The sequence below is a fragment of the Alexandromys fortis genome, unplaced genomic scaffold (genome assembly GCF_014885135.2).
Source record: "Alexandromys fortis isolate MF-2015 unplaced genomic scaffold, M_Fortis_MF-2015_v1.1 scaffold_204, whole genome shotgun sequence".
Classification (NCBI taxonomy): Eukaryota; Metazoa; Chordata; class Mammalia; order Rodentia; family Cricetidae; genus Alexandromys; species Alexandromys fortis.
This window is the reverse complement of record NW_026068116.1, coordinates 1,660,535-1,682,735: the sequence shown is the minus strand read 5'-3', so window position 1 is coordinate 1,682,735 and position 22,201 is coordinate 1,660,535. Positions and strand designations below refer to the sequence as shown.

General features: G+C 42.0%; 1 protein-coding gene across 2 annotated transcripts in view; it reads left to right on the top strand.

Moving 5' to 3' along the window:
• Bmper (BMP binding endothelial regulator) overlaps positions 1–22,201 on the top strand; it is a 260,359-nt gene that overhangs the window by 113,707 nt on the left and 124,451 nt on the right. For both annotated transcript variants that reach the window (XM_050124920.1, XM_050124919.1), the window contains exon 7: positions 17,106–17,205. In XM_050124920.1, the coding sequence (XP_049980877.1) occupies positions 17,106–17,205 (100 nt within the window). The remainder of the gene's footprint in view (positions 1–17,105; positions 17,206–22,201) is intronic.

Genomic DNA, 22,201 nt, shown 5'->3' with positions numbered 1-22,201 from the left:
TTTGTCAAAACTGAAAAAAATTGTGTTATTTCAGAGTAGTCAACAAGTGGCAATAATTCATTTTTTGAAAAAAATTTCAACTTTTTTTCCTGAAAATTAGAATTTCAGAAAACTTTCATATACTGTAGTTTGACAACTTCTTAATGTGTAAAGGCCTTTCTGAATACAAGAAATAATATGCTTTCTGAACAATGTAATTTATGTTGATATTTAATAGTGAAATGTATCTATATTTGGTGTATCTGTCTATATCAGTGTATTCCAAATGACCCAAAAAAGATGGACTGACCATTTAAAGTATAAGACAGGCAGTAAATTTTGAAGTAGTAGAGAATAGCTTGTTGGTTTTGCTGTTTCTTTTAACTGACACTTAAGAGGGATAAATTTTGATGTGTCTAAGAAGCCTACTCATAATTATATGGAATGGTGATCATATTCTCTTCTATTTTCCAACAGTATGCCTGTTGGAAAGCTTATATTTTCTTTCTATACCATGCTACAAGCCACATAGTATGATAAATTATAGAGAACACTGGCAATGGGAGTTTTAAAACTGTTAAAGATGACACTCTTACTAGTTTTTGGAAAATAGAGCTAATGGATTATTTGTGTTACCATGTGATGCGTTTTTACTATTTTGAAGTGAATGGTCTTATAATATTTGAGTTTTAACTTCTCACACAGCACTGCAATAAAAAGGTGCAACCAATGTCAGTAACTTTGGTGCCTTCAGGAATTTTGAGTGTGTAAAAATTGCTAGAGTTCCAATAGTTTAAAAACCACCATTTGGCACATATGATGGCATAGATTAAAATTCCATATCTAAGAGCCGGGTGGTGGTAGAATCTCAGTTTCTGCACTTGGGAGGCAGAGGCTGGTAGATCTTTGTGAGTTCGAGGCACAAAGTAGAGAACAAGAGCTACTTCCAGGGCAGTTAGGGCTGTTACACAGAGAAACTTGATCTCAAAAAAAAAAAAAAATCTGTATCTAATTAACCTATAAAACAATGCCCCCCCACCATTGCCCCAGGTTTACTCAGCCTTTCTATTTTCCTTTGGTTCCTATGTGTGTTAGAAATGGCCAGGAAACATTTCCTTCTCTCCTTTGGCCTCTGAGCTCAAATGACATGAGTTCTTGGTGGGAGGTGTGTACTGTGAGCCCCACCCACTTGACATGGAAGACAGGAGCCTGAGTCTCTCTGGCTAACTCCATGTGGTAAGAATGACAGCTGTAGAAGGAACAGTGGGCTTTGTTCCTGCCACCCAGCTCCCGGCCGCCTGGCTAGCTTATGCCCCGAATTAACAACACACAAATTGTATTCTTTGAAACACTGCCTGGCCCATTAGTTTCAGCCTCTTATTGACAAATTCTCACATCTTGCTTAACCCATTTCTAATCATCTGTGTAGCACCACGAAGTGGTGGCTTACTGGGAAAGATTCCGCATGTCTGACCAGGTGGCTGGCTCCATTGTGTCTGGCTCACTTCCCTTCTTCCCAGCACTGTTCTGTCTACTCCTCCCACCTAAGGGCTGGCCTATCAAATGGTCAAAGCAGTTTCTTTATTAACCAGTGAAATCAACACAAAACAGAAGACCCTCCCACATCAGACAGCCAGGCCCAGTAGATGCCAATTTGCCCGTGATTAGGCTGATTCTCACCTAAACTGCTGTGGAAACCTTTTATAGTTTGTTCGAGTTCATCAAAAAAAATGAAGCCTTTCTTAGCAGCTTGGAGTTCATCACAAAGACTTTCATTATTATAATGAACTCGCAAATGGGCAGTAAATGTTAATTATGGAAAGTCGTGAAAAATGTGTGACGGAGTCCAACTACCGAACAGAAAACCATACTGTGGTGCATCCTGGGATATAGTGGTGAGTGAGAGATAGCTCTTGACTAAATTATTTGTGTATGTTGAGTCAAATTTGAAAATCCTAAATAAAATAAATAATGCCTACTGGACTAACTGCTTCAAACATCTCACAGTAAAAAGGAAGTCATTTTGATTTGAGTGTCAAGGGGCTAGTGGCCAGACAGAGACACGGGTAAGACATCCTTGTTGTTGCCTTCTTTGCCTCTTTAAACACCACAGCCAGGGAGGTGAGGCCTGATCCCATGTTGGTGTCCTTGTGGGAACCCCATACCTCTTGCCTGGTTGTACTGTTTGCTCAGCTCCCTTGACCTGGGTAGCCCAGTTTCAAACTCACTGTGGCCCTGTGGCAGCCCACACACTTGGAAGGGCTCAGAGTAAGAAGCCATTCCTCCCCCTTTGCTCAGGCCCTCCCACCCACTGAGAACTCTATGAGGGAGCTTCCTATTTACAATGTGTCACTTTTACGGGCCTCCCTGAGGCAGGGATTCAAGGCAAACTTGCTGGACTAAAAAGCAAAAGGTGAAATAACCTAACAAATGCCCCTTTAAAGGCCTGGAAACCACAGAGCCCACATAACCTGCCCCAGGGAATTTGCACAGCACTGTTTTCAGAGCCTGTGGGAGAGAAAGCTTCCCCAGCTGTATTTCTAAATGTTTGAAAAAAATGTCAAGCATAAGTTGGGCTACGTGGTGTGCACAATTGCTATATACTGCATTGAAGTCTTCTTTGTTTATAGTAAAAGATACAAGAAATTCTGAAAAGAAATCAAAATAATCCCAAAGAAAGAAAAAAATAAAGAAAACAAAACAAAGAGAACAGGAATCCTAAAGCAGCTTGAGTTGACAGTACCTTTGGACAAACACAGTAAAACTGAACGTCACTAATTCATTTTTGGGATATGTCTCATAATTTTTCACTGGATTTAAAGATCCTGTCAGATAATATAACATAATATTTGTACATGAGAATAAAAAAACAAAGAATAGCTGGGTTTGTCAATTTGTTGGTTTCTCAATATAAAATCTATTTGCTTGTTGTTTTTGAAACACTGTATCGCTCTAGACACTGAGCAGTCCTGGGATTCACAGTGGTTCTTCCTGAGACTCTGTGAATCCTGGCATTACAAACCTGTTCATGAAGACTTTATAAGCAAAAATTCTCAGCATGTGTCCCTCAAATAGGGAAGACCCTGTAGATGTATTAGACATATTCAACCCTTTTGACATTGCCATCTACAAAGTTCATGATCAGGAATTGTACAGTTGAGTTTTAAAATGGAAAAACTACATCATAATTTTATATCAGCTTATGATTTTTGCATTGGACTGTATTTATAGCTATCTGTGGCTTACCATGGCCAACAGACTTCAGATGAATGCTGTAAATCTATGGGATTGGCTTACAAAAATAAACTGAATCTGGTAAAGTTTACCCAAAATATGTTTATGGTTGTCCTGTATTCTCTGAAATGCATTAAAGAATAATAAATGTCTTATAGTAAAAGAATTTATTTCACTTTTTAAAACCCAATTTTATCAATTTCTTAATGGGCATTTTATATCAGAGAGCCCCCTTAACCTGTTATGATAGAATACATTATTGTTTACTGATGTCAATTGAATTCGTATTGTAGCTGAAAGCTATTGAACCTCCTGGTATCTTTGAAAGAATGAGGAAGATGTTGGTATAAGTTGGTATGGACCTGTCGTTGTCTTCTGTAGCTGGCTAAGTTCTTTATGTGGAAATATGAACATCAACTCTGAGGCTAGGACAACTAGCCAGAGGGTCACGGTCATCTGCTTCATCACACCTCCGATGGGAGCTGCCGTTCCTCTCAATTCTGGTTTTTACCATAAAGTGTATTTTAAAGGAAAAGGTAACACAGTGGCCTACTATGTCCTCGGCCTTGCCTCACACAGCTCCTGAGAACAGCAGCCTGTTTGTGGCCCGGGTTTAGGGAAGCATGTCAGCCTGTGTTACTTTGTATAGCAAGATGAAATGATTACCCCGCCCCCAAACAAACCCCTCCTTGGGAAAACAAACACTTGTAAGTTTATTTTAGAAAGCCTGTGCGGAACTTACAGAAATATATTGTGACAGCGGCTGTCACACTGCATATATTCAGAAAGTGCTTTGAAATTTTATGCAAATACACGGGTGATGTATACACTACCGCACACCCCAAAGACTGCCCCATGTGTTTCTTGTGCCAATGAAAACACGAAACACGAACGTTCTCCAACTTATTGGGAGAAAAAGTCACTGCAGCCCTGTACCCTCCGTAGCTTTGTTCTCTCCACCAGTGGAACATGCTTTAACTGACTAAGCCCCAAGACAGCAATGGGCTGAGAAGGCTGAAAGTTCACGTCTTTCCATCTCCTTGTAGCCCGGGTTTTGTGCTGGGCACTTTAAACACGTGTGTGCTTAGAAATTTCACAACAGCTACACCAGGTAAACACTATCATTTACATATAAAATAGACAAGTCTCATGTCAAAATAAATTTCTTAAGTACATGCAGTAATTAACACGTAGTTCTGACTGGTTGAAATGTTTGGGAACTAATATTGGATGTGTCCCTCTCTGAGACAGTCTTCCTCTGCTCGAAAAGAAGCTTCCTGGATGAACTGAGGGCTTCACTTATGGTGTAAGAATGGTGTTTATAAGGCAGCTTATTTAACCATAAAGCTGCATCCATTTAACCATATGGCAGCGGGAGCTTCTCTTCCCGGGTCTATGGCATCTCTGGCCTTGGGTTTTTGACTAGATTTTTAGTACATGGGGCCCAAATATTATCCTTAATATATTAATAGTATTTTGCATTTTTTTGTAGTGGTAGCCACCTGATCGAAGCTGTTCATGAACTCTGAGTAAAACTCCAAGGTTAAAGTCCCCATTATACCCCTAAATGTTGACATGTTGACGAGGTAGACCGTATAGTGTGCCTTATGCAAGGGCATTTGTGGGTAAAGGCTAGTCTGTGTTTCTGGTGTTCTAGAGCAGAACATCTGAGTGGAGGTGTCCCTCTCTTTCCCAGACTTCCTGGCAGCCTGCGCCTCTGAAATCATAAGTGGGGCATTCTCCTGATTCAATGTGCTATGAAAATGGCCGCCTGTACTGCGTCAGCGTAAGAGCGTAAAGCACGTAAGGCTTGTAAAGCGTGCCTTGTGGGGAAACTTGGGCAATCTCAGGAGCACGGGCCTCAAAAATCCGTATTTTGCCGAGTCTGTAGTATTTTCCTTCAAAAACAGATACTCAAACTGTAGGAATGAAAGAAGCAGTGTATGAATTAAAGTTCTTCGTAGAACCTTTAAAACCCTCACAGGAGTTCCTTAGCTGAAAAATTGTAGTTGTATGTGTAGCTCAGTGTTGTAGATAAGAAAAAAAAGCAGAGAACTTTGTACAAAGGTTATTTCATTAACCCAACTGCTAGATGTAAAGTATTTGTATGAATGTTCTCTTAAATATTCATCTAAAATTTGTCACGTAAAAGAATCTGTGAATATGGTACTTAGAGTCTAAACTATATACAGAAATGAATAAAACACTTGAAGGGAAGCTGTGATTTTAAAATGTCTGTGAAATCCTGTTTCTCTATAACAAGAACAAACTCATGCCCCACCTGAATAGAAACCAGGACAACATTTGAAGGTTCTGAGTTTAGGAAATCCAGAAGCAGATATGGCACAAAGGAAGAAACCCATGGAGCTGAGCGCTCCTTCAGGTCTTAGATCCCTTGCTATGTGGAAATACTCCTCAAGCTTTAGTTTCTTCACCTATAAATTGAAATAAATAATAAACTCCTGTGGCAAGAGATCACACAAAATCGGGAGAATGTTCTTAGAGACATTAATCCATGGCTCAGTGTACACAATGGCTAAGTATTGACTGTTACTTATTTAAAGTCAAAATGGCTTTGAATTATGATTTTATAACATTGGGATACTCCCTTACATCAGTTCATTGAACTTAGCAACTGAATAGTATTTGTTAATGACCTTCTTTCTTAATGGCAAACCCCTCAAATGGCTTAAAAATATTTCTTACATTATTTTTTCTCCCAAAGATACAGGTTGTCCTGGAACTCACTGTGTATATCAAGCTGACCTCAAACTCAGAGATCCACCTGCCTCTGCCTCTCAAGTGCTGGGATTAAAGCCATTTACCTCCACACCTAACTAGTTTCAAAACTTAGTCAGCAGTTTTTCAAACAAAATCGTACTAAAGCTGTTCATACTTTAAAAAAATCTTAAAATATTTTATTAATTCTATGCAACTTCATACAATGTATTTTGATCATCTTCCCACCCCCAACCTCTAGTTAGCTTGGTTAACAATGTGGAGGATCTTCCTGCACAGCTGCCTACCTGTGTCCAGGACACTGCTCCCAGGGTGCCCCTCTGCAGCTCTGATTTTAGGGGAGCTTTCATCACACTTGGAAAGACTGGTCTCAGGGTCACTGACCACTTAGGCTCTGGTAGTTCTTTAGTTGCATTAGGCATCCTTTAATTTGCGGTCAAACATGGTTCTGCACCCTTCTTTTAGTGACTTCCCGCGAGTCATGGAGAGTTTCAGCCCTTAGGGCAACCCTGAAAACCCTTGAGTGTCTACCCAACATGTTATAGACCGAAAATATCCAAAACTGCCACAAATTCTGTGTCATTTTCTAAAGTAAGGTAGTCATTGTGTTTCTTGGATAAAAATTTCCACCATCTTTCTTAAAGCTAAGAGTTCAACCTATCTACGACCAGGCTTCTAATCCTTTGGAGACGGCAAAGCAACTTATGAATTGTGTGCCCCTTGTCCACTTAGACCCCATGTCCAGCCAGGCAAACTCCCCCTGAGATGGTCACTCACTGTGGTCTCACTGTTCTGACTCATGGTTGGGGACGAGTTTTGGACTTGAAATCATTACCTTCCGGTAGTGGCCAAAGTTGGTGACCAAATCCAAAGTACATAGCCTTTGGGGACATTTGAAATTGAGACCATAGCCCTGACTTGATATTATTCTGGGGAGAACTCGATCCTTATAACACACTGTTTTTTCAGAGGACTTTGAGTTTTTTCTTTCTTTCTAATCTATGAGGCTGCTTGCACACTGATGCCTTGTGGCTGTAAGATACTCTACTGACACACGCTGTGCACTGCTGATGCTGATCTCACTGTGGGATGGCGCCACTCTTCCTAAGATGTCCAATTCACAGGAAAGAACGTATTTCTTTCCCACACCAAGAAAGATTCCCGTTTCCACATTCTGTTTCTTTCACTCTTGGCACTACTCCCATTTCTCCCAGGCCATTTCCCTGGCACAGACACAACTTCTGACTTCTTGATTTATTCACTGACATTATCTCCCAAAGGCCTCAGGTGACGAAGCAGTGTGAGGTCGAGGGGGAAATGGCATTGGCCAACATAACTTTGCTTTTGATGTGTGCTATTCCATCACAGAGATTCTATACCTGCAGGGTTTTATTGCAAGGGTCTTAGTGGCACAGCTCCCGTGAGGTGTTGCTCCAGCATTCTTTCTCCCTCAAATCTGCTCCAGCATCGTGGCCCTCCCTCAACTTAGGATGATAGTAGTGAACAGTGTGGTACACTGGTGATTTCTTCAGACATCAGGCTGAGTGAAGCGTTTCGTCATTTCCAGCTTTGGGAAGGGTTCCCCTCAAGTGCCCCTCCCTTTTCTAGACCTGCCCAACCTTGCCACTGTACTAGCTTTGGGTCAGGCTTGGGATCTGCCACATCTGGCTTGAGCACACCATGTACACTATGCACTTCTTTTCATTATATTTGACCTCAATTAGGATCACCTTGAACATCTGCCAAGATTGGGCTGCAGCTTAACTGTCTCTAAAGAGTACAACATTAAAATTGGTCGACAACATCTATACACAGAGTGCCACTAGTTTGAATTAATAATGCAAGAAACCTCTGGTCTCTCTGGACTGTTGGAATCCAGGTGTCATAAGCTCATTATGCCAAGGAAATAGATGAACACAATTGTGTCTTTCCATGACATCAGAATTTATTGAATACAAATAAATTCACAAGGGGAAGTGATTATAATGGCATTGTTTTGCCATATAATTCTGCTTACTCTGCTAATCTGGCCAAAGTGAATGCCAGGGTTTTCTGTTTGTTTGTTTGCTTACTTGCTTTTTTGTTTGTGTTTTTCAATCTTAATTACTAATATTAAATTTCGTATCACATAGCACACAGAAACTGTATCTATCTATCTGTGCATGTATTTGAGTCACAGGATGGGTACAAATTAGAAACTACAGCAGAGCTCAGGGGGTTGCAGAAGTGGGCTGCATAAGATGCATCTAGTGTGTGTACTGATAAGCTAGTGAACTTAAGCATCCTCAGAGAAGAAGCTGTCCTCAGGCTGCAGGGGAGTCAGCGTGGAAAGAGACGATGTCATCGGCTTCAGAGACTGATCTGGAGCAAGAGTTGAGGTCCATGACCAGATAACGTGAGCTGGTAGACAGATATCTGCCAAGCAGGCCAGTCCAAAGCTCATGGACAGCCAGGAGTTCTCTGCTTGCTCTAGACTCACACACAGGTTATCAGACGGCAGTCAATGCTACCGCAGTGGCCAATGTCCACTCTTTGTGGGGTCCCAGCGAGGGACTTAGATATTTTCCTTGGTCTGTTCTGCCCAGTGAATTCTTAGGCCTAGATTCCCTGATAAGGACTTAATTGTCTTTCAGTAACTAATTTGAAGTTGAGATGTAATTTTATTTTTTTAGGGATGTGTTCCAGCATACTGAACCTGAGAAACCTTCAAAGACTTCTAAATCTGATTTATCACAATTGTGTGTATGTGCATGCATGTGTGTGTGGGGGAGTGTTTTTGTCCTTTAGATACATGTCAGTTAAGAGTGATTCATTTCAGGACAACCAATATTTTTGTAGCATTAAGAAACCTCATAGAACACAAATATCTTTGAGTTATTTTCAGCCTTAATTGACAGTTCAAATGAGTAGACATTTCACCAAAACCCTAATATTTCTGTTGAAACTATGGGCCAGCCACTGTAAAGACAGAGGAAACAGACATGGTTCTGTCCTCCTCCTTGAGCTCTCAGCCCTGCTAGGAACAAACTGTGTTCGTGTGAGTAAGTGCAGTAATGAAATGAGAGGGCATGAAGTATTCTGCCCTGATGGCCTGGTTCAGGTGCTCAGACTCGAGGCTGACAGCGTTTGGGAATTGATTCACTGGTGGCGAATGTGGAGTGTTTCTGCTCTCAGTTATCTCTAGACCTCTGACCCATCAGAGGGGTGCCTGAGGCTTTCCTTTTGCTGCATGGGCTCCTTGCTGTGTGTGGACAAGCTGGAGAAACCTGTAAAGCATCCCTCATGCTACACAATGATGCTATTTCCTTCCTTTGGGGAATGGCTGTAACTCACAGGAGGTGCGATTTCTGAATGATTGTTCTTTTCATCTCCCTGGATCCGGGCCAGGCTGTGAGAGGAGCGTTTGATGTGTCAGCAGGGGGCTTGTGACAGCTTTGACCACTTATGTGATGATGAAAGGCTAAACCTTTATAAAAATGGGAAAATGGGGAAAGGAGATCATATTCTTCCATCTGGGCTCGTTCTCTCTCTCTCTCTCTCTCTCTCTCTCTCTCTCTCTCTCTCTCTCTCTCTCTCTCTCTGATGTTTAAAATGTTCTACCTGGGTGGTCCTCAGAGTCTCTTCATTGGTTTGCTTGTTTACATATCAGTGGTTTAAAGGAGCCAGAGCATCCATGCTTGCTGGCAGAGGGGACAGACTCTCAGACCCCCTTCTCTAACACAGTCCCACCCATGTGCCTAGTGTCATCTTCCTTGAGATAGAGCACTTGTCCCTCAGCACCTGCTTCTGTACAACAAAGAGTCAGGCCAGTGCTAGAAAAGGTGTTTGGACCCTAAAACTGTCTTCCTCCTCCTATTTGTGGGGCATGTTGTGAGAAATATTATCTGATCTTGGTCCTATAGGGTGGGCTTATTTTCCCACGTCTATTCAGATATATGAATATTCAAAATCACTTGGCATTTCCATCAAATGAAACTTGAGATATTCATAATTTCTGTATCTCTGGGAGTAGAAAATTTGAGTTTGGGCAAGAGTGGGAATTTCTGAATTTTCCTTTTAAAAGGGAAAACATAAAACAAAAGACCAAAAACAAAACCCATAAACATTTGTAATGGTAATATACAATGGCAAAACTGAATCCAAGAACACATCAGAAAAATCATCTACCATGATCAAGTCGGCTTCATCCCAGAGATGGTTCAACATACAAAAATCTGTCAACATATTATATATTTATACACACACACAAACTGAAAATTAAAAACCACATGATCATCTCTTTAGAGGCTGAAAAAGCTTTTGACAAAATACAACATCCCTTCATGATAGAAGTCTTGGAAAGAGCAGAGATATAAGGAACACACCTAAACATAATAAAGGCGATATACAGCAAGCCAACAGCCAACATTAAACTAAATGAAGAGAAATTCCCAGAGATCTTACTGAAATCAGGAAGAAGACAAGATTGTCCACTCTCTCCATATTTATTCAATATAGTTCTTGAGGTTTTAGCTAGAGCAATAAGACAACAAAAGGAAATCAAGGGGATACAGTTTGGCAAAGAAGAACTCAAACTCTCATTATTTGCTGATGATATGATGGTTTACATAACTGACCCCAAAAATTCTACCAAGGAACTACTACAACTCATAAACACTTTCAGTAATATATCAGGATACAAGATTAACTCAAAGAAATCAGTAGCCTTCCTGGACACGGATGGTAAATGGGGACTGACCACCTCTTACAAAGGTCTATAATGAAGGAGGGTTTGGGGCAGAGTCGGGATGTGATGATGGACACAGAGGTCCAGCAGTGGCAAATTGGAAGATGCTGCACTAATGGCTTTGAGGATGATTGAAGAGGCCATGAGCCAAGGAAATGGGGCCACCACTAGAAGCTAAGGAATGACAAAGAAAGCATTCTCCTCCAGACTTTTAAAAATGAATACAGCCTCCAATTTACCTTCGTGAACCTGATTCCTGACCTCTGACCTTCAAAGTTATAAAATGACACATATATGGTGTTTTAAGTCACCCTATTTGTGTGATTATTTGTTAGAGAAGCAATAGGAAGATAAAATAGTGATAATAATATATACAGCATTTATATCAGACTTACAAGCATTCATGGGAAAACTGGAAAGAATTAATGTCAGGATGGTTCCCTATATAGAGCTTCGGCACATGGCTCTTTGAATATCAGTGAGTACAGAAGCAGATTTGATTCGTGTCCAGTCCAGCAGGCCTCCCTCAGGACTCATTATTGCTGAAGGTTTTAATGAGACAAAATATGTCTCTTGGTGAAGTTTTTTTCTGACATGTGACTAGCTGTGTGTAAAATCAAAGTTGAGTTTTATGTTATCACTCATAAACAGAAACTCACACGGAGCCCTGATGCTCAGGCGAAAGCTCCCAAGGCTTGCACAGAAGATAGCAAGGAAGCTTCGGCACACACTCTCTCAAGGCTCCATTGTACTCACCTCCAGCACTTCCCATGTCTCTTCATATCTTCCTTCCCACGTGTGGAAGTGGCTTGGACCTGGTTCTTCCTTCAGTGAATACTACTCTACTCAGAACATGTTACAAGGAAAGTGGGGTGGTCCTTTGTTCTGTCCAGGCTGGCTAGCTTACTCTCAAAATAATCACACAGAAACTGTATTAATTAAATCACTGCCTGGCCCATTATCTCTAGCTTCTTGTTGACTATCTCTCACATCTTGATTTAACCCATTTCCATTAATCTGTATGTTACCACGAGGCCGTGGCTTACCGGGAAAGATTCAGCATGTCTGACCTGGAGGCTCCATGGCAGCTCTCTCACTCTGCTTTCTTCCTCCCAGAATTCAGTTCTGTCTTCTCTGTCTACCTAAGTTCTGCCCTATCAGGTCAGACAGTTTCTTTATTGATTAACCAATGAAAGCAACATATAAACAGAAGGACCTCCTGTGTTTTTTGAATGGCAAGTTTCCCCAAGTGCGTTAAGTTCAGTTGCCCAGTTTTTACTGTGGGGTACAGGCAGCTTGCCCATGGCTTTGTTAGGGTGCTAACAGTGCCAGTCACGGGGTCTCACACAACCTGGTCTTGCCATCACTGTCTAGTGTGTGTGTGTGTGTGTGTGTGTGCTCTTTCCTGTACTCTCTATCTCTGCTCCCTCAGCCCAGAAGCCCAACACCTACACTGTTCTTCAACTTTGACTGGTCTGTTTGTTGTTACTATTGTGGAAAACGAAAAGAACAACCCGAACACCAAGACCTTTACCTTGTGAAGTGTTGTGCTTTGGAGTGTTCTGAAATTAAGTTCTAGAACAAAGAGAGACGTGGCTAAGAAAATCCATCTCTCTGTGTGCAGTGTCTTGATCCTGTTTATCACTCAGGGCAGTTGCTTTGTTCGCTAATTGGCTTTGAGCCACTGGCTGTGATGGTGTAAGACTTAGGGACCCCACACGAATCTTTTCTACTCAAGATCTATTTCTTTGCTGGCCTCTCAGCTGCTCCCTTCTCTCTTACCAGTATTTTAGCATCAACCCTATTCTTTTCAAAGAACTGGTTATAGGGAAAAATCTCTCTAGATGTGGGAGAGCATTGCTGATTCATTACAACAACTCAGCAGTGAGTCAACTACAATATATCACATCCTGGGGAGATTTTTAAAAGCTGTTTAGCAAGCCTGCTTCCAGTTTCTAGTCAGGCAGCCAGGCTCTGCATCCCAATCGAGGGAGCGATGCCATGTCATATGCTACAGGATAGGTTCCAGTCCCAATTCTCTGGACCCTTGGGGGTTGCAGAGGCATCCCACATGCACATGGCTGTGGTTTTCTCATCTTGGCATTCATCACCAAATTCAGCTTCGAAGACAGATTTTTATTATGCAGCAAAATTGCTGCTGCAGGGTAAACTTTGACACAAAGCAATTGTGTTCTTGATTTGATCATCTAAACCAAGTAGAAAAGCCTAGGAAATAGACCTGAGGTAGGTTTCAGGTCCTTGTTAACAATTGGCTGGTGACAGAGAAGTACTTGACTATGCATTTGTAACAAACAGCTGACTGTAGACAAGTCTTGATATTCTCAAGGAAAGGTAGATGGTGAGGGTCAGAACACAGAGGTACTCCTGTCCTCTGTGACTAGCTTATAACACCAGGCTTTCAATTGCTTGGAAGGAATTGTGTCAACAGCTCTACATCTTGAGGTTGAATATTGTCAACATCCACAGGCATTTAGTTAGCAACTAGGACGTGTGGTCAGTCAAATGAGAATATAGAAACCAAGGAGATTCAAAGGTAAGAGGACACAGACTACCTCCAGATCTACCAGCTCATTGTTAGCGCTCTACAGCTAATGGTTTCTGGAATCTGGAGCTCATGTTCTACCTCTCAATGAACAACTCTTAGATGGGGTTTTCCTCAAACTTTCACTCTTCTTTAGGACATCAGGAGCACAGAACTGGACCTGCCTCCAAGAAAACATTACATGGAGGCAAAACTCTGTTACCTTATAAGATGAAGCTTTTATAATTGCACCCAAAATTATATAAGCCCCCAATATAGAAGAATGAATGGTAAAACAGAAGATATGGAAAGGAGGGCATTCCTGAGAAATGAAGGTTCCAGAAGGCTCCACGGGGAGAAGAGGCTTAATTTTTGTTCTTGGCTGACACAGGATTACAACAGGGGTTGATGATGGCATCAGGCCTACAGATGTTTTATGTTCTTTCCACTGATTAGAAATGAGTCATGTGACAAGGCCTATCTGCATGGATGTCTGGAAATGTTTGTTGAGAGACTAAGGAAGCAGTTTTGGTTGACATATGGCTCCTATCTTGCCTTTGAGTTTGAGTAGGTTGAACTTTCTGCTACACACAGTGTTGAGTCTTCCTCGGCCTTAGCAAAGATGAGAGTGTGCTAATTGGTAATGAAAGTTCTATAAAAAGCATTGTTATTTTCGTAGTTACATTCTAAGCATATATATATATATATATATATATGTATATATATACACACACACACACACACACACACACACACACACACACACTCAACAAATATATAATAAAAGGGTAGGTACCAGAGAGGAGTCCTTTATGTGTGGATCTATCTATGGTGGATGAGTGGAAGAGAGTCAGATCAGGGAAGCCACATTGTAAGTGCTTGTGTATGTTTGGTAGAGGCTGTGGTAGACCAGTTGCCCTTGAATATGTTCATTTTTAGAAATGCTTGCTACTGACATTTTAACCCAGTTAGTGTATAGCTTAGCCACAGGTTGTTCAATCAGAATCTTCTCTGAGCTGAAACATTAGAAGCAGGTTGTGAGCTGCAACTGGGTTCTAAAAAGGGCCAGCCCTTTCTTTGGAGGCCTTAACTGGAAGCAGCCTGGGGACTTGAGCTGTTCTGTAAGACTGCAACCCAAACAAAATAAAACTTGACTAAGCCAGCAAACCCAGACTGAAGTTCAAGTTACTTTAACAGACTCTAGGGAAACACAAAGTGCAGTTGTATTAGCTATGCAAAATTTGCTCTTTGACCTTGCAGCAAGCAAAGTTACCAGTGCACACATAGCCTTCTGCCAGCACTGCAAAGTGTTGGACACATTAACTTTCAGAAATTATGCAGTATTTTAAAACTTCTAATTTTAAAATATACTTTAAAAATAGATGCCGATCCAACAAGAACAGAGGATATCAATGAAAAGCCTGTGTTTTCGTGCACCTAAGAGAGGCCTGCACACAGACAGCCTTGTACGGCCAGCAACTTAGAACATAAGAAAATGCTCACAGATGAATTCCATAGAAATCAAAATCAAGGGTCAGCATCGTCTTGTGTTCCCTCTGCGGGTAACCTCTGGGTCTTATGCATAAGCTGGGCCGTGTCAGTGACTTGCCCAGACTCCTGTTACCTACCCCTGAAGTCTGATGACAGATCTCTACCTTCAGGCTTTATGCAGAGTTGAGTGAGAATTCTCAGGACAACCCATGATCCTTGGGAGATTTTTAATGATTCTTGATCTGGAAATAATATAAAAACAGGAGAGTATTTTGTGGTATTTTTTTTTTGCATGTTTTGTATTGGTTTAGGGGACAATCCAACATTTAAAAAGACTTAAAAATAACAAATCTTTGTGAAGACTTAACATGGCCTCTTTTCTTTTTAAATTCTTCCCCACCAAAAAAATAAACTGTAATAATAAATGTGACTAGAACAATTAGGGAATGCAGAAACAAAGGACAGGGTAGACTGGGCTAGGGAGAGGTGATTGCCAAGAGGTTCCCCACAGCCAACGCTAGTAATGTCTGCTGCTCATGCAGACAGGGCTGGGGGGGGTGAGAGGAAGTGACTGCAGCTTGGGCTTTCCTTCTCTGGGCCAGGGCTCCTTGGGCCTGTTTCTCACTGATCAAGGCCTCTTGAGCTATGAACTCTCCATCAGAGGTAATGGGGAACCGTAAGTCCTTTAGCATGTCTGCAGCTCAAATCCCAGGAACCTAGTCTTGGGAAGCAGAGGAAGTCTTGAGTGAATGCCTGGGGCATGGTCATGCCAAGGACCCCAGAGCCTCAGACCCACTGAGGAATGGCTAAGTGCCACCCCTGCCCCATCTCATGGAGGGTAAGGGGGGGTTTGAGGATCGTAAGGAAATGGCAAAGTCTTCCCTTCTGGTTTGTATGTGGGTGCTGATAGTGCGTGCAGAAAATGTTCATGGTAGTTTTCTGTCTCAGAATATTTGTGGTCTGAAGACTGCTTCCCTACAGAGGCTGTTGCTGCTGAGACTGGCAAAACCTGCCCCTTGATCCAGCTGTAAAACACAAACCCTTCCTCCTTGTTTACTCATGTGTGATAACCCAACTCCCTGTCCAGCTATATGCAATAATCCTGCCTTCCTGTTCAGCTATACATAGTAAACATGAGGCGTTTGTACGGCCTCACAGTTCCTCCAGCTGAGAGCCCAGACCACGTGACTGTTCTGCATCTCTGTGTTCACCTGTCCACCTTTTCTTCACTTCTGGACACCTAGCAAGAACTTGGTACCAGTTCAAGATAATCCCGTTTGTCTGGTGATCTACTTACCAAATTTAGCTACTTCTGAAAAATAAGACTTCATTCATAAAGTTTATTATATAGTGACCTGTATGGCATTGGGACGGTCTTCGTGCCAGCCTTGATGATTTGTGTGTTAGATGTGAACTAACTGGGAATCATTTTTAGTTTTTCTTCTTCCAGCTTTCTGAATATACGGTTACAGCTCACTGAGACACCACCATCAAGAGTGACAGGGGTGGGGGGGTGGGGGGGTGGAGTCTACGTCTCTGTCTCCCAAGGGAACACAGAGACCAATAGGCAGAGACATGGGGAGGCCGCTGGGGCAAGAGGATAAGAAAGAATGTTGGGGATAAGAGGTTCTTAGGGTTAGTAGAAGGAAATGCAAACCATATCTAAAGTCTTCAAAGTTCCTACTGTAGGCTTCCTAGGCTCTTCCAGCTCTTCCGGTATCAGCCATTACGGCCTTATAACTAGTGAGCCAGGTTGTGTCGGTACCGAGACGGTCCTGTGGCACATAGGCGTCCACAGCACCCACCTTCAGCAGGTGCGGTGCCTTCTCTGGTTGAACCGTCAATGGGACACCCTCCAGCTTCTGCAAGCTGAGACTGAGGGTGAAGCCTTACTGTAGGGAGATGTCTGCAGAAAGATGGGGAAGATGGGAATAGAGAGATCAAAAAAGTCTCGGCAAATGGGAGCACTTTGCTTGGATAGGAAATGGATTCACTTGGATTGCTGGCCTGTTTTTGTTGTTGTCTTTGTTTTCACTTTCTTCATTTTAAAACTGTTTTCATATCCTAGGACATCTGAGATGGCTGGTTACCCTAGCCTACTCTAAAGCTAGGTTTGAGAAACGAAATGATAAAGAAAGGGAGTGGGTGTTGGGAGGGATGTTGTCTACAACCAGATAGCTGCAGGTGATCTTTTCGTAGTTTTTGGAGTCTGTAAGGCCTACAGGGAAAATGAAAGAAATGCTTGTGGGGGACCCCAGTCTACCACTCAGAGGGAGCTGATCGGCCAGTGTGATGCTGAAGAAAGGCCTTGTGCTTGCTCTCGACATCTTAGCTGTGTATCATCTATGTGCACCGACTTTTCTAAATATGCGTTTTCTCTCTCTCTTTTCTCAGGGAGGCAGGACACAGTGCGTGAGAGAAGTCTGCCCCATTCTCTCTTGTCCCCAGCACCTTAGTCACACACCCCCAGGACAGTGCTGCCCCAAATGCTTGGGTGAGTGACAATTTCCAGGTCAAAGGACAATGTGATTCCTTCTCGAAGTTTCTGCTGAGTATGTATGTATGTTGCTTCATGGTCCCTTGGAGACAACTGCTCTTTCTAACCATGTGAAGAAGCGTTGGCTCTTACCTGAGAGAGCTGCTCTGAGGCTGCCCTTCTCTTGGCTTCCATTGTTTCTGGAGCCTGGCGTCAGCTCCAACCTGGCTAATATCCGGTGGGGTAAGATTGATGCTGAAGAAAGAGGCTCCAGCTGTACGTGTGACTGTTAGGAACGCGTAGTAAAGGTGTTTGGAATGTGGACTAACGTTCCCTGAGAGCTGAAAGCCCTCAGGATGCCCAGAACTGAGCAGCTTGCAATGAACAGCAATTGACCCTTGATTGGAAGGAAGTATCTGCTATTCCATCAAGCCTTTACAACAGACAGACCAGGCTCTGCACACAGGTTACATGATTTTTCTCAATGAATCTTCTCAGGAAATTGTGGAATATAGAACCATATATCACACTGGCACCGGTAGTAGTTTTAACCCTCTGAAAAGAAGGTATTCCACTCTTCTGCAGAGATCCCCAGGGAAGGCCAGTGGTGTCCCTGCACACCTCTGGTGTGACCTGCTGGTGGTCTCTCTGGATCTCTCTATTGTTTTGTTACTGTTTTAAGCATCCTTTTGTCACCCCCAGCAATCTTCACATCCTTTGGAACAATTGAACCAGGGCTCATATGGCACAATTCACTGAAGGCTCATGGCCAGCAAGGGGGATTATTTCACAGAGATGTAGAATGAATATCCTAAACTGGAATAGGAAGCTTCCTAAGTGATGGAAGGCTTTAATTGTTTTGTCTCTGGGAGATTTTCACAAAGTGTGTCTTTGATTAGGTTTCAGCTCCTGTCAGCTCCACCCATACCATTTTTGGAGCCCCCCCCTTTCTTTCATAGTTTCTTTCCTTTAACTCAATTGACCTCGATTCCCCCTTCACAGATTATCACACCTTCAGCTTAGCTTCTCTTTCCAACCAAACGGCCAAATAAAGGCGTTGGTGTCCAACTGTTTTCTCCTCTCTGAGGGATTCTACTGCCATTTCATCTAGCAGCGTTTGCCATTCTATTTCATGTACAAACATACTTGTAAGCAGATATTGAATAATTAGAACAGGAGAGAATTGTGAGGTGCACTGGGTTAAGGACATTTTCATGTACTTGTGCTTTGTTTGTTGCCAATCCAAGTGTGTCACCCCAAATTGAAACCAGTGTAGTATATGTTGCCAAGCCAAGGGAATGGGGGAACCTGTGCCATCTCAAGGGGAGTCCATCAAGGAGGAAGTGGTGATTTGTCAAGGCCTTGCAGATAAATAATTATGGTTAGAACTCTGAAGCAAATGCTGTGGGTGTGCTATGTCCATTAGAAGTTTTCACAGGAGCCGTGGCGATTGTGTTTAGTACACATTTTATTGACCATGTGTTTTACAGATAGACCACATAAAGAACAGTAAGTTTTGGAAAACTTAAAGATCACAACCCTGCCAAATGAGACCTTTTCCTTCTTTGGTTTAAACCACAGTAGAATGGTGTGGAAATGGCTTACATCAAGTTGTCCACTCAGCCTCTGAACCACTCCCTAGAATGTTTTGTGTTGGCCCGTGATGACTTTGGGATTAAAGTGAGATTTTGTGTTCTTTTGTGGTGGAAAGAAACATGTATGCACAACAACAAAAGCAAAACAACAGATAAAAGCAGATGCTGGGAAACTGCTTGATGAAGACTAAGTGACATTCAGCTTCTGGCTGAATGGATACTGGTTTGCTCTTAGATTTTTTTTTTCATGAGCTGGATGCCTATGCGTGGAACATTGCCACCGCTTGGATTGCAGAATTTCCTTCCCTGCCTTGCTCATTTTCAATGGAGCATCTCATCAAAGATCAGGATACGCAGAGCAGTACCCAAGACACCTCTCCAGATGGCATAGCCCAAGATAATACTGACATTACATCACCATTAACGGTGCTAATACTTATCATCTGCCATCTGCTAAGAGTTCAAATAAGAGACAGGCACTTAATAAAAATTTATAGCCATAGTTCTAGGTGCAATGTACAGTTTTCTGAGGGCTGGTTTAAGCCAGTGGCCACATCTAACTCAGGAAATAAGTGTTGTAGTGTCTGTTTGTTCAGGAATCAATCAATAGATCAGTCAATTCCTAGGCCCATCTGTCATCTATCCATCTATTCACCGTGTATACAATATCTGTTTATACAATAGTATTGAGTAGAGTAATAATAGAATAAGCAGAAAGCTGTGCAATGACTGAAAAGGGCCATGTAGTCTAAGAGATGGAAGGACCTCTGGGGAGGAAATGGAGATTCCAGCCATAAAGAAGAGATATTATAATTGGTTTATGAGCAAGCTTCCACAAAGACACTGAAATTTTATTCACTTTTGAGACAGATTCTTGCCATTACAGCTGAGACTAGTAACTGAATTTGTGTTCATACTTCCTCTGCCTCCTAAGTGCTTGAACTGTAAGCTTGTATCACCATGCCCGGCTCCACATAGAGCCCTGTATATATTTTTGTTTTTATTAGTTATTTGAGAATTTTGTGCAGTGTGTTTTGATCATATTCCCCCCACCTTCTGCAACTCTTCCCAGATCAACTCCCACCTTGGCCATCCACTCAACTTTGTGTACTTTAAAAAATAATATCCAAGACCTTTTTGTACTGTGTAAGTATTCCTGGGTGTGTGGTCTTACCAGGGGTTACACTCGTAGAGAAAACTGACTCTGCTTCCAGCAGCTAACAATTCCCAGTAGCTCCTCATTCTTGGGGTGGGATTTCATGCCCAGGGTCCCTCTCCATGCTGGGATTTGGTTTAGCTTTGGCCTGCACAGGTCTTGTGTATGTCATCACAAATTTCTGTGAACTCATATGGACAGTTTCCTGCTATGGCGGCAGATACTCTTTCCCCATAGTCATTCATCACCTCTGGTTCTTACACTCTTTCTGCCTCCTCTTCTTCTATGAGCCCTTAGCCTTCGGAGAAGGGGGTGCAGTATATATGTTTCACTTAGAGTTGAGCATTTCACAGTCTCCTATTTTCTGTGCCTTGGCCAGTTGAGGGGTCTCAGTCATTATCTGCTGCGGACAGAAGTTTCTCTGATGAGAGGTGACAGATGAATTCATCTATGGGCATAATGATTAGTCATCAGAAGTCTACTTAATGCTATGTGCTTTCAACAAAATAACAATAGTGGATTTTCTTCCGGGGTCTGTGACGTTCTAGCCTTAGGATTTTGGCCTGATAATGGTGCCAGATATGGGTTTTATCTTATGGAGTGTGATTAAAGTTGAATCAGAGAACACTTGGTTACTTCAATGGCGCTCATGACTCTATTGCTCCAGTAGGACTGTCTTGCCAGGCCGGTCATTGATGCAGATTTACAGTTGGACACGATTAATGATTCATTTTCTTCTCTAGTGGTGTGAATAGCATTGTCCAGTACCATGAAAGCTGGAAAGTAGGAATGAATCATCCAAGTTAGTACTACCTTAACTGGTTCACAGTACATGAGTCAAGGATGTGCTATCAACAATAGTCCTCAAGTTCTAGAGGCCAACCAAGAGCACTGGCAACAGGCTGTAATGCTCGTGGGTGTGGCTAGGTCTATGAGACCTCACCACTCAACAACCCCACAATAAATAACCTATTCCTGGCACTAGTCTCTTTAGTTTGTCTCTGGTGTTTAATAGAAGTTTTGTCCTGTTATAGGATAAATCCATTTTCTCCCCTGCCCCCGTCTCTCTCTATCTTTCTTTTTCTCTGACACACTTCTCTCTCTCTCTCCTGTGTGTGTATACAGAAGTAGACTTCCATCTGAATTTTTAGAAAAGACTTTAATGCTATTTATTCCTCCCCATATTAATTGCCGTCCCCTCCACCACCCCAAGTTAGCCCTTCCCATTACATTATTCCCTGTTAATACTTTTTATATCAATGTGCCCTCTTTTAGAAAGATCCCCCCGATGCCATGGCTCCTTAGTAATTTTCTTAACTCTGTGGCTATTCCAAATGAGATACAAGTATCTGAAGACTCAAAACTAACATTCGTATATGAGAGACACTATGAGCCCTTTCTCTGTCTGGGTCCGGGTTATTTCACTGGGAATGCTAGCTTCCATTTTCATCCATTTCCTAGCAAGTTTCATTTTTCACAGCTGCATATTACTCCATTATATAAATATGCCACATTTTCCTTATCTATTTATTAGTTGATGGGCATCTACCTGTCTCCATTCCATGGCTGTCATGAATAGAGCACAATGAACATGGATGAGCAGGTATCTCTGTATTAGGACATGGAGTTCTTTGTGGATATACTCAAGTGGTATAGCTGATCATGTGATACATCCATTTTATTATTTGAGGAACATCCACACTTATTTCCATACAGCTGCACCAAATTGCATCCCCATTAACAGTGGATATGTGCTCACCTTTCCTTACATTCAGACCAGCACTTGCCTTGGTTTTTTTGTTTGGTCTTAGTCATTCTGATTGGGATAGGATGAAACATTAAAAAAAAAAAAAGCAGGTTTTTAGTTTGTATTTCTTTAGTGGCTAGAGATGTTGAACATTTTTAAAAAAATATTTCTTGAGATTTCAGTCCGGTGCTCCAATGTGGGTCTCTGTCTCCTTTCATCGCCTGATGAAGTTTAATATTCAGGAGGATGCCTATATGATTTTCTTTGGGTTCTCCTTCTTATTTAGCTTCTCTAAGAACCCGAATTATAGGTTCAATGTCCTTTATTTATGGCTAGAAACCAAATATGAGTGAGAACATCCCATGTTCCTCTTTTTGGGTCTGGCTTACCTCACTCAGGATGGTGTTTTCTATTTCCATCCATTTGCCTGCAAACTTCAAGAAGTCCTTGTTTTTTACTGCTGAGTAGTACTCTAATATGTATATATTCCATACTTTCTTCATCCATTCTTCAATT